At 50.3% G+C, this 14,095-nt stretch overlaps 1 protein-coding gene across 2 annotated transcripts in view; it reads left to right on the top strand.

Moving 5' to 3' along the window:
* Positions 1-14,095, top strand: part of FSTL4 (follistatin like 4) — a 382,985-nt gene that overhangs the window by 343,413 nt on the left and 25,477 nt on the right. For both annotated transcript variants that reach the window (XM_057307047.1, XM_026507974.4), the window contains exons 8-9: positions 293-413; positions 13,849-14,010. In XM_057307047.1, coding sequence (XP_057163030.1) covers positions 293-413; positions 13,849-14,010 — 283 coding nt within the window. The remainder of the gene's footprint in view (positions 1-292; positions 414-13,848; positions 14,011-14,095) is intronic.

Genomic DNA, 14,095 nt, shown 5'->3' with positions numbered 1-14,095 from the left:
CAGGTGAGCCCAGTTCTTAGAAAGCGAGAGGAAGAAGCTGGAAGGTCTTCCAGCCCCGCCTCACAGGAAGGGCGGAGCAGGCCTTAAGTGGGTCTACAAGGTCCGGGCCAATAGCACGGAAGAGAGACGGAGTTCCTGCTGCCCAGGCCGGCCTGGCCCTGCAGGCAACTCTGGCCGAGCAAGGAGGCTCAGCCGCAGGGCTTCTGTTTTCCTGGAAAAGCGGGAGAGTGGGCTCTGCTTCCCAGCTACTCAGTAGAGAGGCCAACCTCGCTGTCTTCCTCACCCTGTGCAGGACTTCGGAGAGGACAACTCCCTCTACATCACCAAAGTGACCACCGTCCACATGGGCAACTACACGTGCCACGCCTCCGGCCATGAGGAACTCTTCCAGACCCACGTCCTGCAGGTGAATGGTTAGTAGATGGCTCCGTGCATGTCGTCCCCTTGAAGCGCTCCCAAAATGCTGCTCCCGGCAACCCTCCCTGCTCCTGTAGTTTCTCTTAAAGCTGTGTCTGAGCCCAAGTTAGCCCATCTCTCTCGGAAGGGAAGGGGAGCAGTGGAGAAAGGGCAAAGTCTGCCCGCTAGTTTGTCTGTCTGGCTTCACCGGAAGCCTCCTCTGATGAAGTAATGGTGGTGCCAGGGTCCCAGTCACCCGGGCTAGTCAGCTCGGCAGCTGAGGTTCCGCAGACCCCGGGAGAACGTGCCCCGCCATGGCGACGGCGGCGGCGGTGCTCTGGGGCCCAGGGAGTGGCAGGCACTCTCTACAACACACCGCTGGCCTTCCAGCGATGTGCCCCCGTATCACTGGTGCACGGGGGGGGGCACTGCTTCCCATCCCCCTCCCCAGAGGCTCACCAAGCCTCCGCTCGGGCCCAGCTAGCACAGAACCTGAGCGAGCTCAGGAGGGTTTCAGTGCTTCTCACAAACCGCCGTGTTGCCCGGACTCCTAGAAACCAGGAACAGTAAACCCCTCCTGAGCGCAACACCAACGACGAGAATAGCCAGAAAACAGAGCGGGCCAATCACCGGCCAGTCCCCGTGCTAACACATCACATAGACTTTCCCGCTCGGTACATTTGCACCCACGTTATGGATGAATCTCGAGATAAGGTCACACCGCTGGGGGGTGTCTCCCCACACCCAGGACTGTGCTTCGACCTGTGTCACGCTGCGGGCCGGCCCAGCCTGGCCACCGCAGCCATGAGGACACACAAGGCATCACCGTGCCGTGGCCGATCAGCACCCCACAGAAGTCAGACGCGTCCAGCCAGACCTAGCTGGGCTTCACTCCTCACACTGAGCAGGGTGTTCCTATGTCGGCGTGGAAACTTCTAGGCAGCCCGGATCTTGTGTGCCAGCTGGTGCTCAGGGCTTCTGCTCTGAGGTAAAGTGAGCAAGGTGTTAGGAATGATTACGTAATGAGGCTCAGTTTCACTTCACTCTGGAACCAGGGTAACAAGCCATTTAAGGACAACTGGGTGGTGAACTCGGCCGGTGTCTACACTTACCCTACAGGATGTTTGAGGGATTTTTACAGCCATACCTGCCTCACCGATATTGTAGTATTTCCCTTGACCTGGGACATACTTAATCGTTTGGGGTTTTGTAGCTGTGCTTGCTGGCTTGAATCCAGGCCTATGGTGAAGTCATTGGATTTCTCCAGAAATAACCCAGGGGTTCCTACTTACAACAGCCCCTGGGGGACTTAACCCAGACCGGATTCCAAGGTCAGTCCTAAGTGCAGCCAGCAGGCAGTGTCTGGGCTCCCCCTCAGCGGGGGCTGCTCTGGGGACAGAGCACGAGGTCTGTAGCCAGAAGTGGGTTTTTCCATCTAAAACTGGCAAGTGGTGCTCAGCATGGTATAATGTTGGTGACTGTTTGGTGGGGAAAGCGCTCCCATGGTTTGCCCCAGGGCCCTCATGTCCTCAGCGCCTGGAGAAGGGAAATGAACCCGTATTCACAGGTTCTGCCTTCTGCCCTTTGCATCCTGTCCCCACTTCCCAAGAATGGAGGGCACAGGGAGACGGCTTGAGTCTTGTCCCCCTTATTTCCTCCGAACAACTTCCTGAGGAGGGCAAGGTTGCCACCTGGGGAGGAAGCTGAGTCCCTCACAGGTGAGAGCCTGCACTTGCCTCGGGCCTCTGGAAGAGACTCTGGGGTCTCAAATGCCTTCATACGCTAAGTGGCAAGTTCATGGTGCTAGGGGTGCCTTTCTGCCCCATGATCCCCCAGAATTGGGACTGAGGTCATGATGGGGATGAACCAGTGTGTCACTCCCGGAGCTGAATTCCAGAGCAAGGCCCAGACCCAGGAGCACCACGAGGGGTTGCTGGGCTGCAAGGAGAGAATAGGCCCCACCTGCCAGGTGGGAAGTGGGCTGGCAGCTGGCATTGGAGAATCCTGTTCGCACCCTCCCCAGCCACCTCCCACCTCTGGGCCCTGCCATTACGTAGTCTCCACTGAAGAGGCTGCTTTTGGCCCAGGGGAGTCTACACGCAGCAAAACCTCCCGCTGAGAACCAAAAGAGCCACTTGAGAGCCATTTCCTAACTGCTGACAGGTTTAAGGCCTCTCCTCCAGCAGAAGCACTATCAGCAGTCAGAGGAAGCCTGCTGGGTCCTCTGCACTTCTGATCAGTTTCCTGCGTCATTAAATTGGACCCTGGTGCTTGGCTTCCTTGACAGCCAGGCCAGGCCGCTTGGGTGGCTCCGGCTCCAGTAGCCCATGGGGTTCCTGGGCTGGGCTGAGTCCCAGGCACTTGGCGGGGATGTGTGGGTCCGCTCATCAGCTCCCTCCTGGGAGGACCAGGCTAACGTAGGTCCGGAGTTGCCTCCCAAGGACACAAGGCTTTCCGAGTATTGCAGGAGTTAAGCTGCCGTGTTGGACAGAAGGGGGGGAAGTGTCTTGTCTGTGGGAAGATGCTGAAACTAGAATGATGTGAAAGAGACAATTATGACAGCATCTAGTGAACACGCACTGTGTGCCGTCCCTGTTTGACAGATGAGGTCACCAGGGGTCTCAGGATCCCAGGACCCAGATCTTGACTCCAAAGCCCAGACTCCTAACACCCGCCCTGCCCTGCCATACCCGTCCTTCCCAGGGCATTGTGTTCCTGCCGTTGGAGAAGCTGGATGTTGGGTGCTGGTGTGGCCAGTCAGCAGCTGTGTTGGGCTGCTGCGGGCTACACACTAGAGAGGACAGGGGACAGGTGCCCTGCCTCATTCCGCTCTGCCCCTAGTGCAGAGCTCAGGCCTGGCCGGAAACAGCTGGCATCATGAGCACGTGCGGACGGGGCTGCAGCAGTGAATGTGGGGCCAGTGCTGCCTCAGCAGGACTGAGGTTGGCAGACCACGTGGCTCAGTCGTCAGCCCCAGTGGGGCTCAGCCCATCACGGTGCAGACTCCCGATGCCCCCTCAGGTCCCAGGAGGGCAGGGGTGCTGTGGAAGGCTCATGGGGGTGGTAGGCGCGGGGAGTTTGCAGGCTGCCGCTTGTTGCCAGAGGCTTTCGGCCGGAGCCGCTGGAAAGGCTGAGAAGGCCCTGCTCGTGCTTAGGACAAAAGGAGTGATGCCTAGCTGAGCAGTACCCTGAGGAAGGGGGAGAGAGAGCAGCAGCAAATTCATCTGGGGCATTTTTCCCTTTTGCCATTCGTGCCAAGCACAATTGAAAACCATGAAAGATGGCCCTGAGCTGCCTGGGTAGGCTCGGGTGCGGTGGCCCAGCATGGCTGTGGGAGGTCTGGTTTGGTCCCCACTTGGCCTGGCAGATGTCCTGTGGCTTACTGAGCTGAGGTGGTGCCTGGAGCGCCCGGTCGTGGAACGATGTTCCATGTCTCTTCCTCCCCATAGCTTCTCCTCAACTAGAGGGAAGGGGTGGGGGGATGAGGAATGGCAGAAAGAGGGCCCTGCCCAGTTGCCTGCTTCTTGGAAGGCTCCAAGCGAATGACAGATGTGCTGAGGAGCTGACGTGCGGCCGGTGGACCCGAGACAGAGATCCCACTCCAGGGAGCAGGAGCCGGGTGGGACTTCGCCACCCTAGGCCCCGTGCAGGCCCCAGCTAGCACAGAGTCAAGCCATGAACTCTGAGCCAGGCACACCCGGGTGACCTCAAGGAAGGCGAATAAACTCACCTATAAAACAGCAATAACGGTAGTACGTCCGGCCTTACAGGCCTGCTCAGACCTGATATGCCTGGAGAATGCCTGACGCAGTTAGAGTTCACAGGCCAGGCTGGGAAGATACGGGAGAGAGCTTCGGTTGTCTCAAGCCACATGTAGGTGTAGTTGGTGGACACAGATGCTCCGAGCAGGTGGCCCCTCAGAGCACACAACCCATTATACAGTTGGGGAAATCAAGACCCAGAGAAACTGGCCAGGCCAGGAATAAAATACTGAGGTCGTCTTGGAGCCGCCTCACTCCCCGGTGGCGGGGGCCAGACCCCATATACAGGCCGGACCATCATCTTCTGGGGCTTCTCCATCCCCAGCTCTGCCTTAACCCGGTTAGCTAAAGGGAGCCCTTCCAGACAACTACTTCACTCAAATTATTAGTATAAATTCCTCACAGACCAGGCCTCCCAGAGATGAGGCCCAAACACTGACATGATTTATAACTTCATGCAAACCGCCCGCATTGCCCTCCTAGGAAAGCGCAAGAACTTGAGACCTAAATGATTAATCCGTTAAAATAAAAACACCCTCGAACTCCCCACAGTTCAGACAAGTAACGATTCATCCCCGAAACACAATAATCATCTCCCAAATCCGTTGATGACTCCAGCTCGGTCCTTTTGTGAATGCGCCTCTTGCTTAGGACATATTTACGCTGCCTTTCACCTTGGAAATGATCCATGTTTCCCAAAGAAAATGGGCCTTTGTGTTACATATTCAAATGTTTTCACTGGAGGGTTTTGCAAATTTAAAAGAAAATGGATGTTTACCCAGAATATATTAATTTCAAATGATTTTTAGTGCGTGAATTAATACACAAGGAGAGGGGGCGATGCGGGCCAAAGGCAAACAGGTGTGTCTTTGTTGGCAGCAGGGAGCTCTATCTCCACCCCACCCCCTCAGTCTCTGAGAATCCGGGGCTTTTCCGGACTGGGCCCCGTCCCAGGGCTCCCAGGCTCTTTGACACCTCCACGCCTCCCGTTCTGCTCGGGCTTCCCTGTCCCGGCAGGAGGCTCCATCCCGAGCTCTGGCTCTGGTAGGGGTCACAGCGTCTGCCCAAAGTGAGCAGCTGTTCTCTCAGAGCCTGGGGCCTCTTCCACGCCCGCTGCAGGACGGGTAGCTGTGTCATCACGCATGAGGAGGACAGCTGGGTTCTCAGGGCAGATAAGTGAGCTCCCACCCCGCTGATGGAATGATGCTTTTGATTGGTTGGTGTTGTTTTTGAAACATCCTCGCACCAGTTTTCCGGTTAGCAAGTGGTCAGGGCACGATGGGCTGCTCGGTGGAGCTCCTTGGGGCCCCGCAGTTGCCTTCCATGTCACAGGCTCCCTTTGTGCAGGGCACGGAGCCAGGAAGACCCAGGGGGGTCTAGGACTGGGTGCAGGGTCCCTTCGGTTGCTGCTGGCCTGGCTGGGCCCCCGTAGTCTCCCCCACGCCAGTCTCTCAGGACAGATAGGATGGGAGGCCTGAGCCACTGGGTGGCAACTTCCTGGCCCCTTGAGCCCGCAGTCCATGTTCACAGACCCACATCTGCAGGCTCATCACTGTGATCTGGGTCCTGCCACCCACCAGCCTGGTGTCTTGGCCTCCACCCATCCCCAAATACTCCAGCCAATGGATTTGCCCTGATGGTTCCCTCGGCTGAGAATTCTCTCCCCTGCTTTGCGGCCCACCTCATCCGTCGGGGGTCCGTGTGATCCACATTCAGCAGACAGGTACTGAGCTACTCCTGTCGGCCACTCCCAGGCCGCACGCTGGAAACAGCAGTGAGCAGACCAAACCCTCCGTCCACACAAGCAAGCCTAAGGGTGATGAGTACTAAGGAGAAAAGTAAAAGACAAAGGGACTAGGAAAGTCAGATAAAAGGTAGAAATGGTAGAGGGGATGGCAAGTGAAGGCCTTAGGGAAACGCTGACATGTCTTTCAACTTGGTGGGGGGATCCCCAATGCTTCGGGGGGATCTTGGCCTGAGCACCTGCATTTCCTGACACGAGGAGGGTCAGGAGCAGGTTCAAGGAAGAAAGCTCAGCTCGTGTGGACATGCTAAACGCCAGGTGTCGTGTAGCCAGTTGGGCTTCCGAGCGTGAAGCCGAAGGGTCAGGTGGGCCAAGGAGGCGTGGTGGCTGTGCAAGTGCTGCAGACAGCTCGGGGAGGATGCGGTCAGAGAACCGGGCTTTGGGTTGGGTTTGATGGGGGGGGATTGCTGGAGAAGAGCGGTTTCCATGGGGCAGTGGGGAAACCTCTGCCTGGAACTGACTCAGGAGGCAACGGGAAGAGAAATTAGAGCCCCCAAATATGGGCAACTCTTCAGCTACTTCCAAGGAGAATAAGGGGGCAGCATTGGGGACAGAATTGGGGGGAAAGAGAAGTTTGGGGGATTTTTCCAAGATGGAAGTTAAAAGCTTTCTATGGGCTGATGAGAAGGCTCATTAGGAAGGGGGGAAGGGGGAAAGGGACACCGGAGTAGGAGGGAAGTGCTGGGAATGTCCTGGAGCAGGCGGGAGGGCGTGGGATCTGGGAATGAGGCTGGTGTGGCAGAAGATTCAGAACCAGAGGCGGGAAGAAGGGTCTGGCAGTGGTGGGGAGAACCAGGAGGACACCTGCCCCACCTTCCAGCCCTCTTCAGGAGGAGGCGAGGGAGAGAGCCGCACCCCCTTAAGAGGCTGCAGGAGAAGCAGTGTTCCCAGGTTTCCATTTGAGCGAGAAGGTGAAAGAATGTTCATAGAAGAATTTGAGGATATAGGACATTTTGCTCATGGCTGAACATGAGTTCCAGAAGATAACAGCCGAAGGTTTGGGAGATCAGGGATGTCCTGAGAGGCAAAGGCTTCTTGCAAAGACTGATGTGACCCTGAATCGAGGGCACGAGGAAAAGTGTTCTGACATTCCCCATTTGTGGAGTCAGGGCAAGACCAGGAAGAGGGCCCTTGGCAGATAGAACACGCGGAGGTCTGAGGCCCGCTCTGTAGTCCTGTGGATGGAGGTCAGAGGAGGAGCCGTCTCAGCCCCCAGGGAGACAGTGGCTCATGGGGACCTCACGGCCAGCAGAGGGTGCCTCTGATTGTAAGCACCCCTGCCAGGGGAGGTGTCTTTGCCCAGTAGACTGTCCTATTTTTTAAGTGAAGGACTCATTCCACACCCTTGACTTTCAGCCCAGTTTCATTTCATTCTAGAATAGGGCCATGCATTTCAGGTCAAAGTTAGCCCTGAATTGGTTTTCGAGAGCTTCCAAGTCACAACTGACTCCGGGTCTCACCCGGAACCTGACAGGCAGGAGCAGGTCCTCCAGCCCCATCCCAGGCCTCCGGAATCAGACGCTGTGGGGTGGGCACCAGGGCTGTTTTAACAAGCCCCCGGAGGATGCAGATACACACCTCAGTTTGAAAACCTCGTGGGTCCTCACGGAAGAGGCCAGTCCACAAGCCAGCAGTTGAGATTCCCCAGCCCAGCAGACGAAGCTACCGTCAATAAAGGGACAAGCACCATGGTTGTAAGTAAGGTAGCTCAGTATTTCTCTTGTGAGGAGGAGAGCAGATCCTGCTCCGTTCTGGCAAGTCCTCCCGCACCCCTGTCCCCGTGCACCCAAAGCTCCCCTCTGGTCATCACACTTGGAGTTCATCGTTGAACCGGCTTCCCCCAGACGGCAAGCTCCATGGGGATAAGGGCTGGTCCGCTTGTATTCCCTGCTCTGTCCGTAATGCCTGGCACTCGGGGGGTATTTACTATTGGCTGCACATAATGAATTGACAGAGCTTTGTAAAACCAATCCAGACTATTAGGGTGGTGCCTGACTCGGAGTGGGGGGATGCCGTCAGCCCTCCCCTGGCCCTCCCCTCCCCCACCCAGCTTTGCAGCCTTTGCTCCTGCCCTACTTGGTAATATCTGGTAGGAAAAAGTGCCCATCATCACCCTTGCTTTTCACAATTTCCTTAGCTGTTCTGGCACATTTTTTCTTCTGGGTAAGTTTCAGAATTGTTTTGTCAAGACCCCACCAACTGATTTTAATTACAATTAGATTAAATGTGTGCTTTAACTTGGGGTATCTCATTTCTTAACCACAGTAAATCTTCCACTCCCAGAATGTATCTCTCCAATTATTCAAGTCTTTTTTATGTCTTCAGTGAGGTTTTAGAGGTTTTCCATTTAGGTCCACAGTGATTTCTGTCTGATCACTACCAGTAAGTCAGTAAGCTGTTAGTTTTGTATGTTTTGTTTCTGGCCCCCTTTCTGCACACTCTCATTAAACCTTCCTACTCTGAGGTTCACTATCTGGAGCATATCCAGGTAAAATATCATTTTTCTGCATCTTTTAATACTTCTCATTTCTTGCCTTCAATTGACAATCACACCCTGCATTGTGCTGAGAGTCTGATACCGCCTTCTTTCCTTTTTACTTTTTTTTTTCTGACTTAATGTTTCACCATTCTGCAAAGAACGGTGCTATTTCTTCTTTTTATGGAGGTATTCTTCATTGTAGGAAACAAATATCATTCCATTTCTATTTTATTGAGGTTTTTTCCTCTAAGAAATTGATTTTGAATTTTTTTCAGAAGCCCTTTCAATGTCTGCAAGAGAATCAAATGATTTTTTTCTTTTTTTACTGCTTTTTATTTTGGAGGTGATTAATTACAGATTTCCTGGTAGTTAGCCATTGAAATATATTATACTTGGTCCTGGTGTGTTCTTTTAATACCAGGCTAGCTTTGATTTGCTAGTATGTTGCTTGGGACTCTGGTGTATCCAGTGCTAAGTGAGTTGGACCTGTAGTCATCCTTTTCGTGTTCTCTTTGGTAGGCTGTGGTGCCCAGTCATACAATTTGCAACATCTTCTCTGTCCTGTGCTCTAGGAATTATCCATTCCTTAAATGTACAAAATATCCTTCCTATGAAACTACTCAGGGTGCCTTCGGGCTAGTAGCGCTTTTTTTTAAACAGCTTTATTGAGGTGTAATTGGTTTACAAAAAAACCACACATCCTTAGCGCACACAGTTTGTATACTGGACTCGCATACATGAGACATACCCCTGATACCATCACCACAATCCAGGTAATACCCATATCCGTCACCTTCCAAAGTTTCCTTGTGTCCCTTTGTGTTTGTTTGTGGTAAAAACATATCACATGAGATCTCCCCTCTTAATAGGTTTTTAAATGTACAGTACAATATTGTCGACTACAGGCCTCACGCTATGCAGAGGATGTCTAGGACTCGTTCATCTTGCATAACTGTAAAGTAGCACTTGAAAATTTTTTAAATGTTCTCTTCTTGATTGATTCTTCTCCATACTTTTAAGTTGCCTTTTTTTCTTCTTGTTGAAGTGTAATCAACGTACAGTATCCTGTTAGTTTCAAGTGTGCGTCACACTAATTCAGTATTTTTGTACATTATGAAATGATGCCGATAAATCTCGTTACCATCTGTCACCAGGCATGGTTGTTACCATAGTATTGATTATATTCCCTCCGCTATATATTATATCCCTTTGGCTTACTTATTTTATAACCGGAAGTTTCTACCTCCTCATTCCCTTCACCTCTTTTGACCACCCCACAGCCCCTCCACCCTCTGGTAACCAGCAGTGTTTTTCCTGTATCTATGAATCTGTTTCTGCTTTGTTCATTTGTTTTGTTTTTTAGATTCCATGTATAAGTGAAATCATATGGTATGTGTCTTTCTTTGCTGTCGGATTTCACTCTTGCTTTACTTTGCATAATACCCTTAGGTTCTATGATGATGTCACAAATGGTAATATTTTATTCCTTTTTATGGCTGAGTAATGTGTGTGTGTGTGTGTATTTATATCTATATATATCATCTTTATCCATTCCTCTCTGGATGGACACTTAGATTGCTTCCATATCTTGGCTATTGTAACTAATGCTGAGGTGAACATTTGTTTTCTTCAGATAAATACCCAGAAGTGAAATTGCTGGATCATGTGGTAACTTTAAACTTTTGGACAAACCTCCACACTGTTCCTCACAGCGGCTGCATCAATGTGTATTCACACCAACAGTGCACAAGGGTTCTCTTTCCTCTACACTCTTGCCAACGTTTGTTACTGTCTTTTTGATCCCAGCCAATCTGACAGGTGTGAAGTGAGATCTCACTGTAGTTCTGATTTGCCTTTCTCTGATGATGAGTGATGTAACATCTTTTCATATCCCTATTGGGTCTGTATGTTGTCTTTGTAAAATTGTCCATTCAAGTCCTCTGCCCATTTTTTAATTGGGTGATTTGTACATTTTTTTTTTTTATGTTAAGTTGTGTAGCTGCTTTAAACTTCTTTTGGATACCAAGTCCTTAGCAGCTGTAGGATTTGCAAATACCTTCTCCATTCGGTAGGTTGCCTTGTCATCTGTTGATCATTTCCTTTGCTGTGCAAAAGCTTTCTAGTTTGATGTAGCCCCATTTGTTTATTTTACCTTCAGTTGCCCTTGCCTGAAGAGACCGTCCAAAAACAGATTGCTAAGCCTGATGTCAGAGAGCTTACCCCCTGTGTTTTCTCCTAGGAGTTTTTTGGTTTACATTCCAGTCTTTAATCCAATTTTAATTTACTTTGGTATATGGTGTAAGAGAGTGGCCCAATTTGGGTTTTTTGCATGTAGATGTCCAGTTTTTCCAACACTATTTATTGAAGAGACTGTCTTTTCCCCATTGTATACTCTTGCTTTCTTTGTCGTAGATATATTGACCGTTACATACGTGGGAGTTTTTCTGGGCTCTCTGTTCCATTGATCGGTGTGTCTTGTTTTATGCCAGTACCAAACTATTTTGATTACTATGGTTTTATAGTATAGTTTGAAATCAGGGAATGTGAAACTTCCAGTTTTCTTTTTCTTTCCCAAGATTGCTTTGTCTATCTGGGTCCTTTGTGGTCCATACAGATTTTAGGATTCTTTGTTCTAATTCTGTGAAAAATGCCTTTGGCATTTTGATGGAGAGTGCATTGAATCTAGTATGGGTAGTATGGACATTTTAACAATATTAATTCTTCCAGTCCATGAGCACAGAATAGCTTTGCATTTATTTGTGTCTCCTTCAGTTTCTTTCATCAAATTCTTAGAGTTTTCAGAGTACAAGTCTTTCACCTCCTTGGTTAAGTTTATTCCTAGGTGTTTTATCCTTTTTTAATGCAATTGTAAATGGGATTATTTTTTTAATTTCTCTTTCTGATAGCTTGTTATTAGTATATGGAAATGCAACCAATTTCTGTTTGTTGATTTTTGTATCCTTCAAGTTTACTGCAGGCATTTTTCAGTTCTAGTAGTTGTTGGTGCAGTCTAGAGTTTTCTATATATAGTAGCATGTCATCTGCAGACAGTGACAGTTTTACTTCTTTCTTTCCAATGTGGCTTCATTTTATTTATTTTCCTGCCTAATTGCTGTGGCTAGAACTTTCAGTACTATGTTGCATAAAAGTGGCAAGAGTGGGCGTCCCTGTCTTCTTCCTGATCCTAGAGGAAAAGCTCTCAGCTTTTCACCATTGAGAATGATGTTCACTATGGGTTTGTCATATATGGCCTTTATTATGTTGTGATACATTCATTCTAGACCCACTTTGTTGAGAGTTTTTATCATGAAGATTTCCTTTTAAGTGATCCATTTCATTGGGATTTTCATATTTATTAACTATAATTGAATATAGTATTTTTGTATTTTTTAATTCCCTGCGTACTTTCTCTATTTTGTTGTTGTTGTTGATCAAACTTGCCAGAGATTTGGCTATCTTGTGATATATATAACCAACCAGCCTTAGATTTATCTATAAGTTCCATTCTTTTTTGACTACTTGATTCAGTCACTTCTTCTCTCTCGATTCTTCCTCCTCTTCTTTAGATCTACCTTATGTGTGCTAGGCAGGCTTGCATAAATAAATGGTGATCTAGCAAGAGCCCGGGTCGTGGCCACCCACACTGTAGAACTCTGGGGGCCCTACCACCTTCTCCAACTCCGCACCAGTCCGATGCTCCTAGGCCCCCCAGTTCTAGCTCTGTGCTCTTGAATTACACCCTCCTGACCAAAACTCTACTATCTACTCAACTTGAACCCTGCTCCTCCCACTTCCAAATTCACAGTGGAGGGAAGTAGTCTAGATAAGTTACTGTTCCTTTCCTCTTTGAACCAAATAGAGTCAGAGAAGGGAGATCCACTTCCCTGTTCTGAGCAGCCCTCTAGACGTGCCCCAGCTAGAGCACCATTTATGGCCTCCATCCCAGTGGTCTGATCTGCAACGAGACTCTTCTGTCACACCCTGGAACTCCTTCCCAGAACTGCCAACAGAGAAACTGGGAAATGACTCACATTGTGTAGTTGCTGGGTCTCTGTGTGGTTTGTCCCAGGGTGCCTCTGAGTTCATGTGACAGAAGCAGCTCTGGGATATTCTCCAGGTGGGTTCATGCCCCTTGCTGGTTCCCTATTTGGCTTTCTCTTCAGCCCCCCAGCTTTGCCCCGTAAGTGAACCAGAGGAAAGATCTGAAACTCAGACTGAGCTCATCAGACTACTAGCAGCCTCCTAGGGAGTGTTGAGAGGAGTTGGACAGTCCATGTCTCACAACGAGGCAATGGAGTTTTTCCTCTGTCCTCAGTGTTCCCAAGCATAGATCACTAGAAATCTTGCTCACGTCCTGGGATTAACAGTATTACCTCCTACTCCCTAAGCATCAATGTGTTCTACCTCTGCTCCCAGAAAAATCTCTCTCCTAAAGTACGGGGACACTTTCTTTTCTTGGACAATAGGAGCTTCCGGATACCTTTGCGGAAAGGTAGTGGCTTCAGGAGGAACCCGTCTTCCACCTTGCCGACAGGTGTGTGTTGACTGTAGTACCCAGGTGCCTCTCATAAGCTAATTGGAAGCCGTTTTGGAAGTTTGTAGAGTAAAATACATGGATCGGTAAGGGCCCTCAATCCCATCAAAAATGATATTTTGTTTCCTGGTCCCAGAGCTAGGGATAAGAGGGAAGATCCTCCAGACATCCTTCACTTGCTCCAGGCACCTCCCCCCGTAGACAGCCCACGTAAGAAAGGCCAGAGTCCTGTAGTGAGTGCGGACACCTTGCCCACCATGTTCTTCTGATGAGTGGAGGTCACATCCTCAGCCCTGAGCTTGACTGCCAGGGCTCATGGCTCAGCCAAGGAGGGCACACTTGCCTTTCACCTATGGTGCAGGGGGTGAGAAGTGGAGAAGTAACAGCGATCCACTGGAAGAGCAATGGACTTCCCCGGAGTGGTGATGTAATTAGTAGCCCTGCCAGTCAATGATCATAAGTGCTTTGTGAAGCACTTCCTGCAAGAAATTAAGCCCCCGTCCAATGGCTTTCCGATAACAGAAATAATATATCTGAATTTTATTCATTCAGAAATGAATGTGCAGCGGCTGTCACTCTTTACATGTAACAGCCGAACAGCATTCAATATCTGGATGTCTTTCTGATCATATTTAGAATAATGGTGAAAGCCATGAATTACAGGGCACAAAGCTTGGCATGTTTATTGCTTACAATTCATTTTAGAGCCCTTTCTTTGAGGGTTTGAGTTGCTGAACAGGACGATCGTGAGCTAGTCACAAAGAGAACTCCAGAGCTGCCTCTCGGTTCGCCCTCTGACACGGGTCTCGGGGCCAGAGCACGGGCCTGAGGCCAGGTGAGGGCCCTCTCTGACTAGCACCAACTCCATCCGCAGTGCCGCCAGTCATCCGCGTGTATCCAGAGACCCAGGCACAGGAGCCCGGGGTGGCGGCCAGTCTGAGATGCCACGCAGAGGGCATTCCTATGCCCAGAATCACTTGGCTGAAAAATGGCGTGGATGTCTCAACCCAGATGTCGAAACAGCTTTCCCTATTAGGTAAGAACCGCCCTCGGTGTCTCTCTGCTCTTCCCATCAAGTTCAAGCTGACACTTTCCCCCAGCAGTGGAAATGAGAGACATGA

This window comes from Ursus arctos, unplaced genomic scaffold (genome assembly GCF_023065955.2).
Source record: "Ursus arctos isolate Adak ecotype North America unplaced genomic scaffold, UrsArc2.0 scaffold_5, whole genome shotgun sequence".
Lineage (NCBI taxonomy): Eukaryota > Metazoa > Chordata > Mammalia > Carnivora > Ursidae > Ursus > Ursus arctos.
The sequence above is the reverse complement of the archived record's forward strand: the minus strand, read 5'-3'. Positions and strand labels throughout refer to the sequence as shown.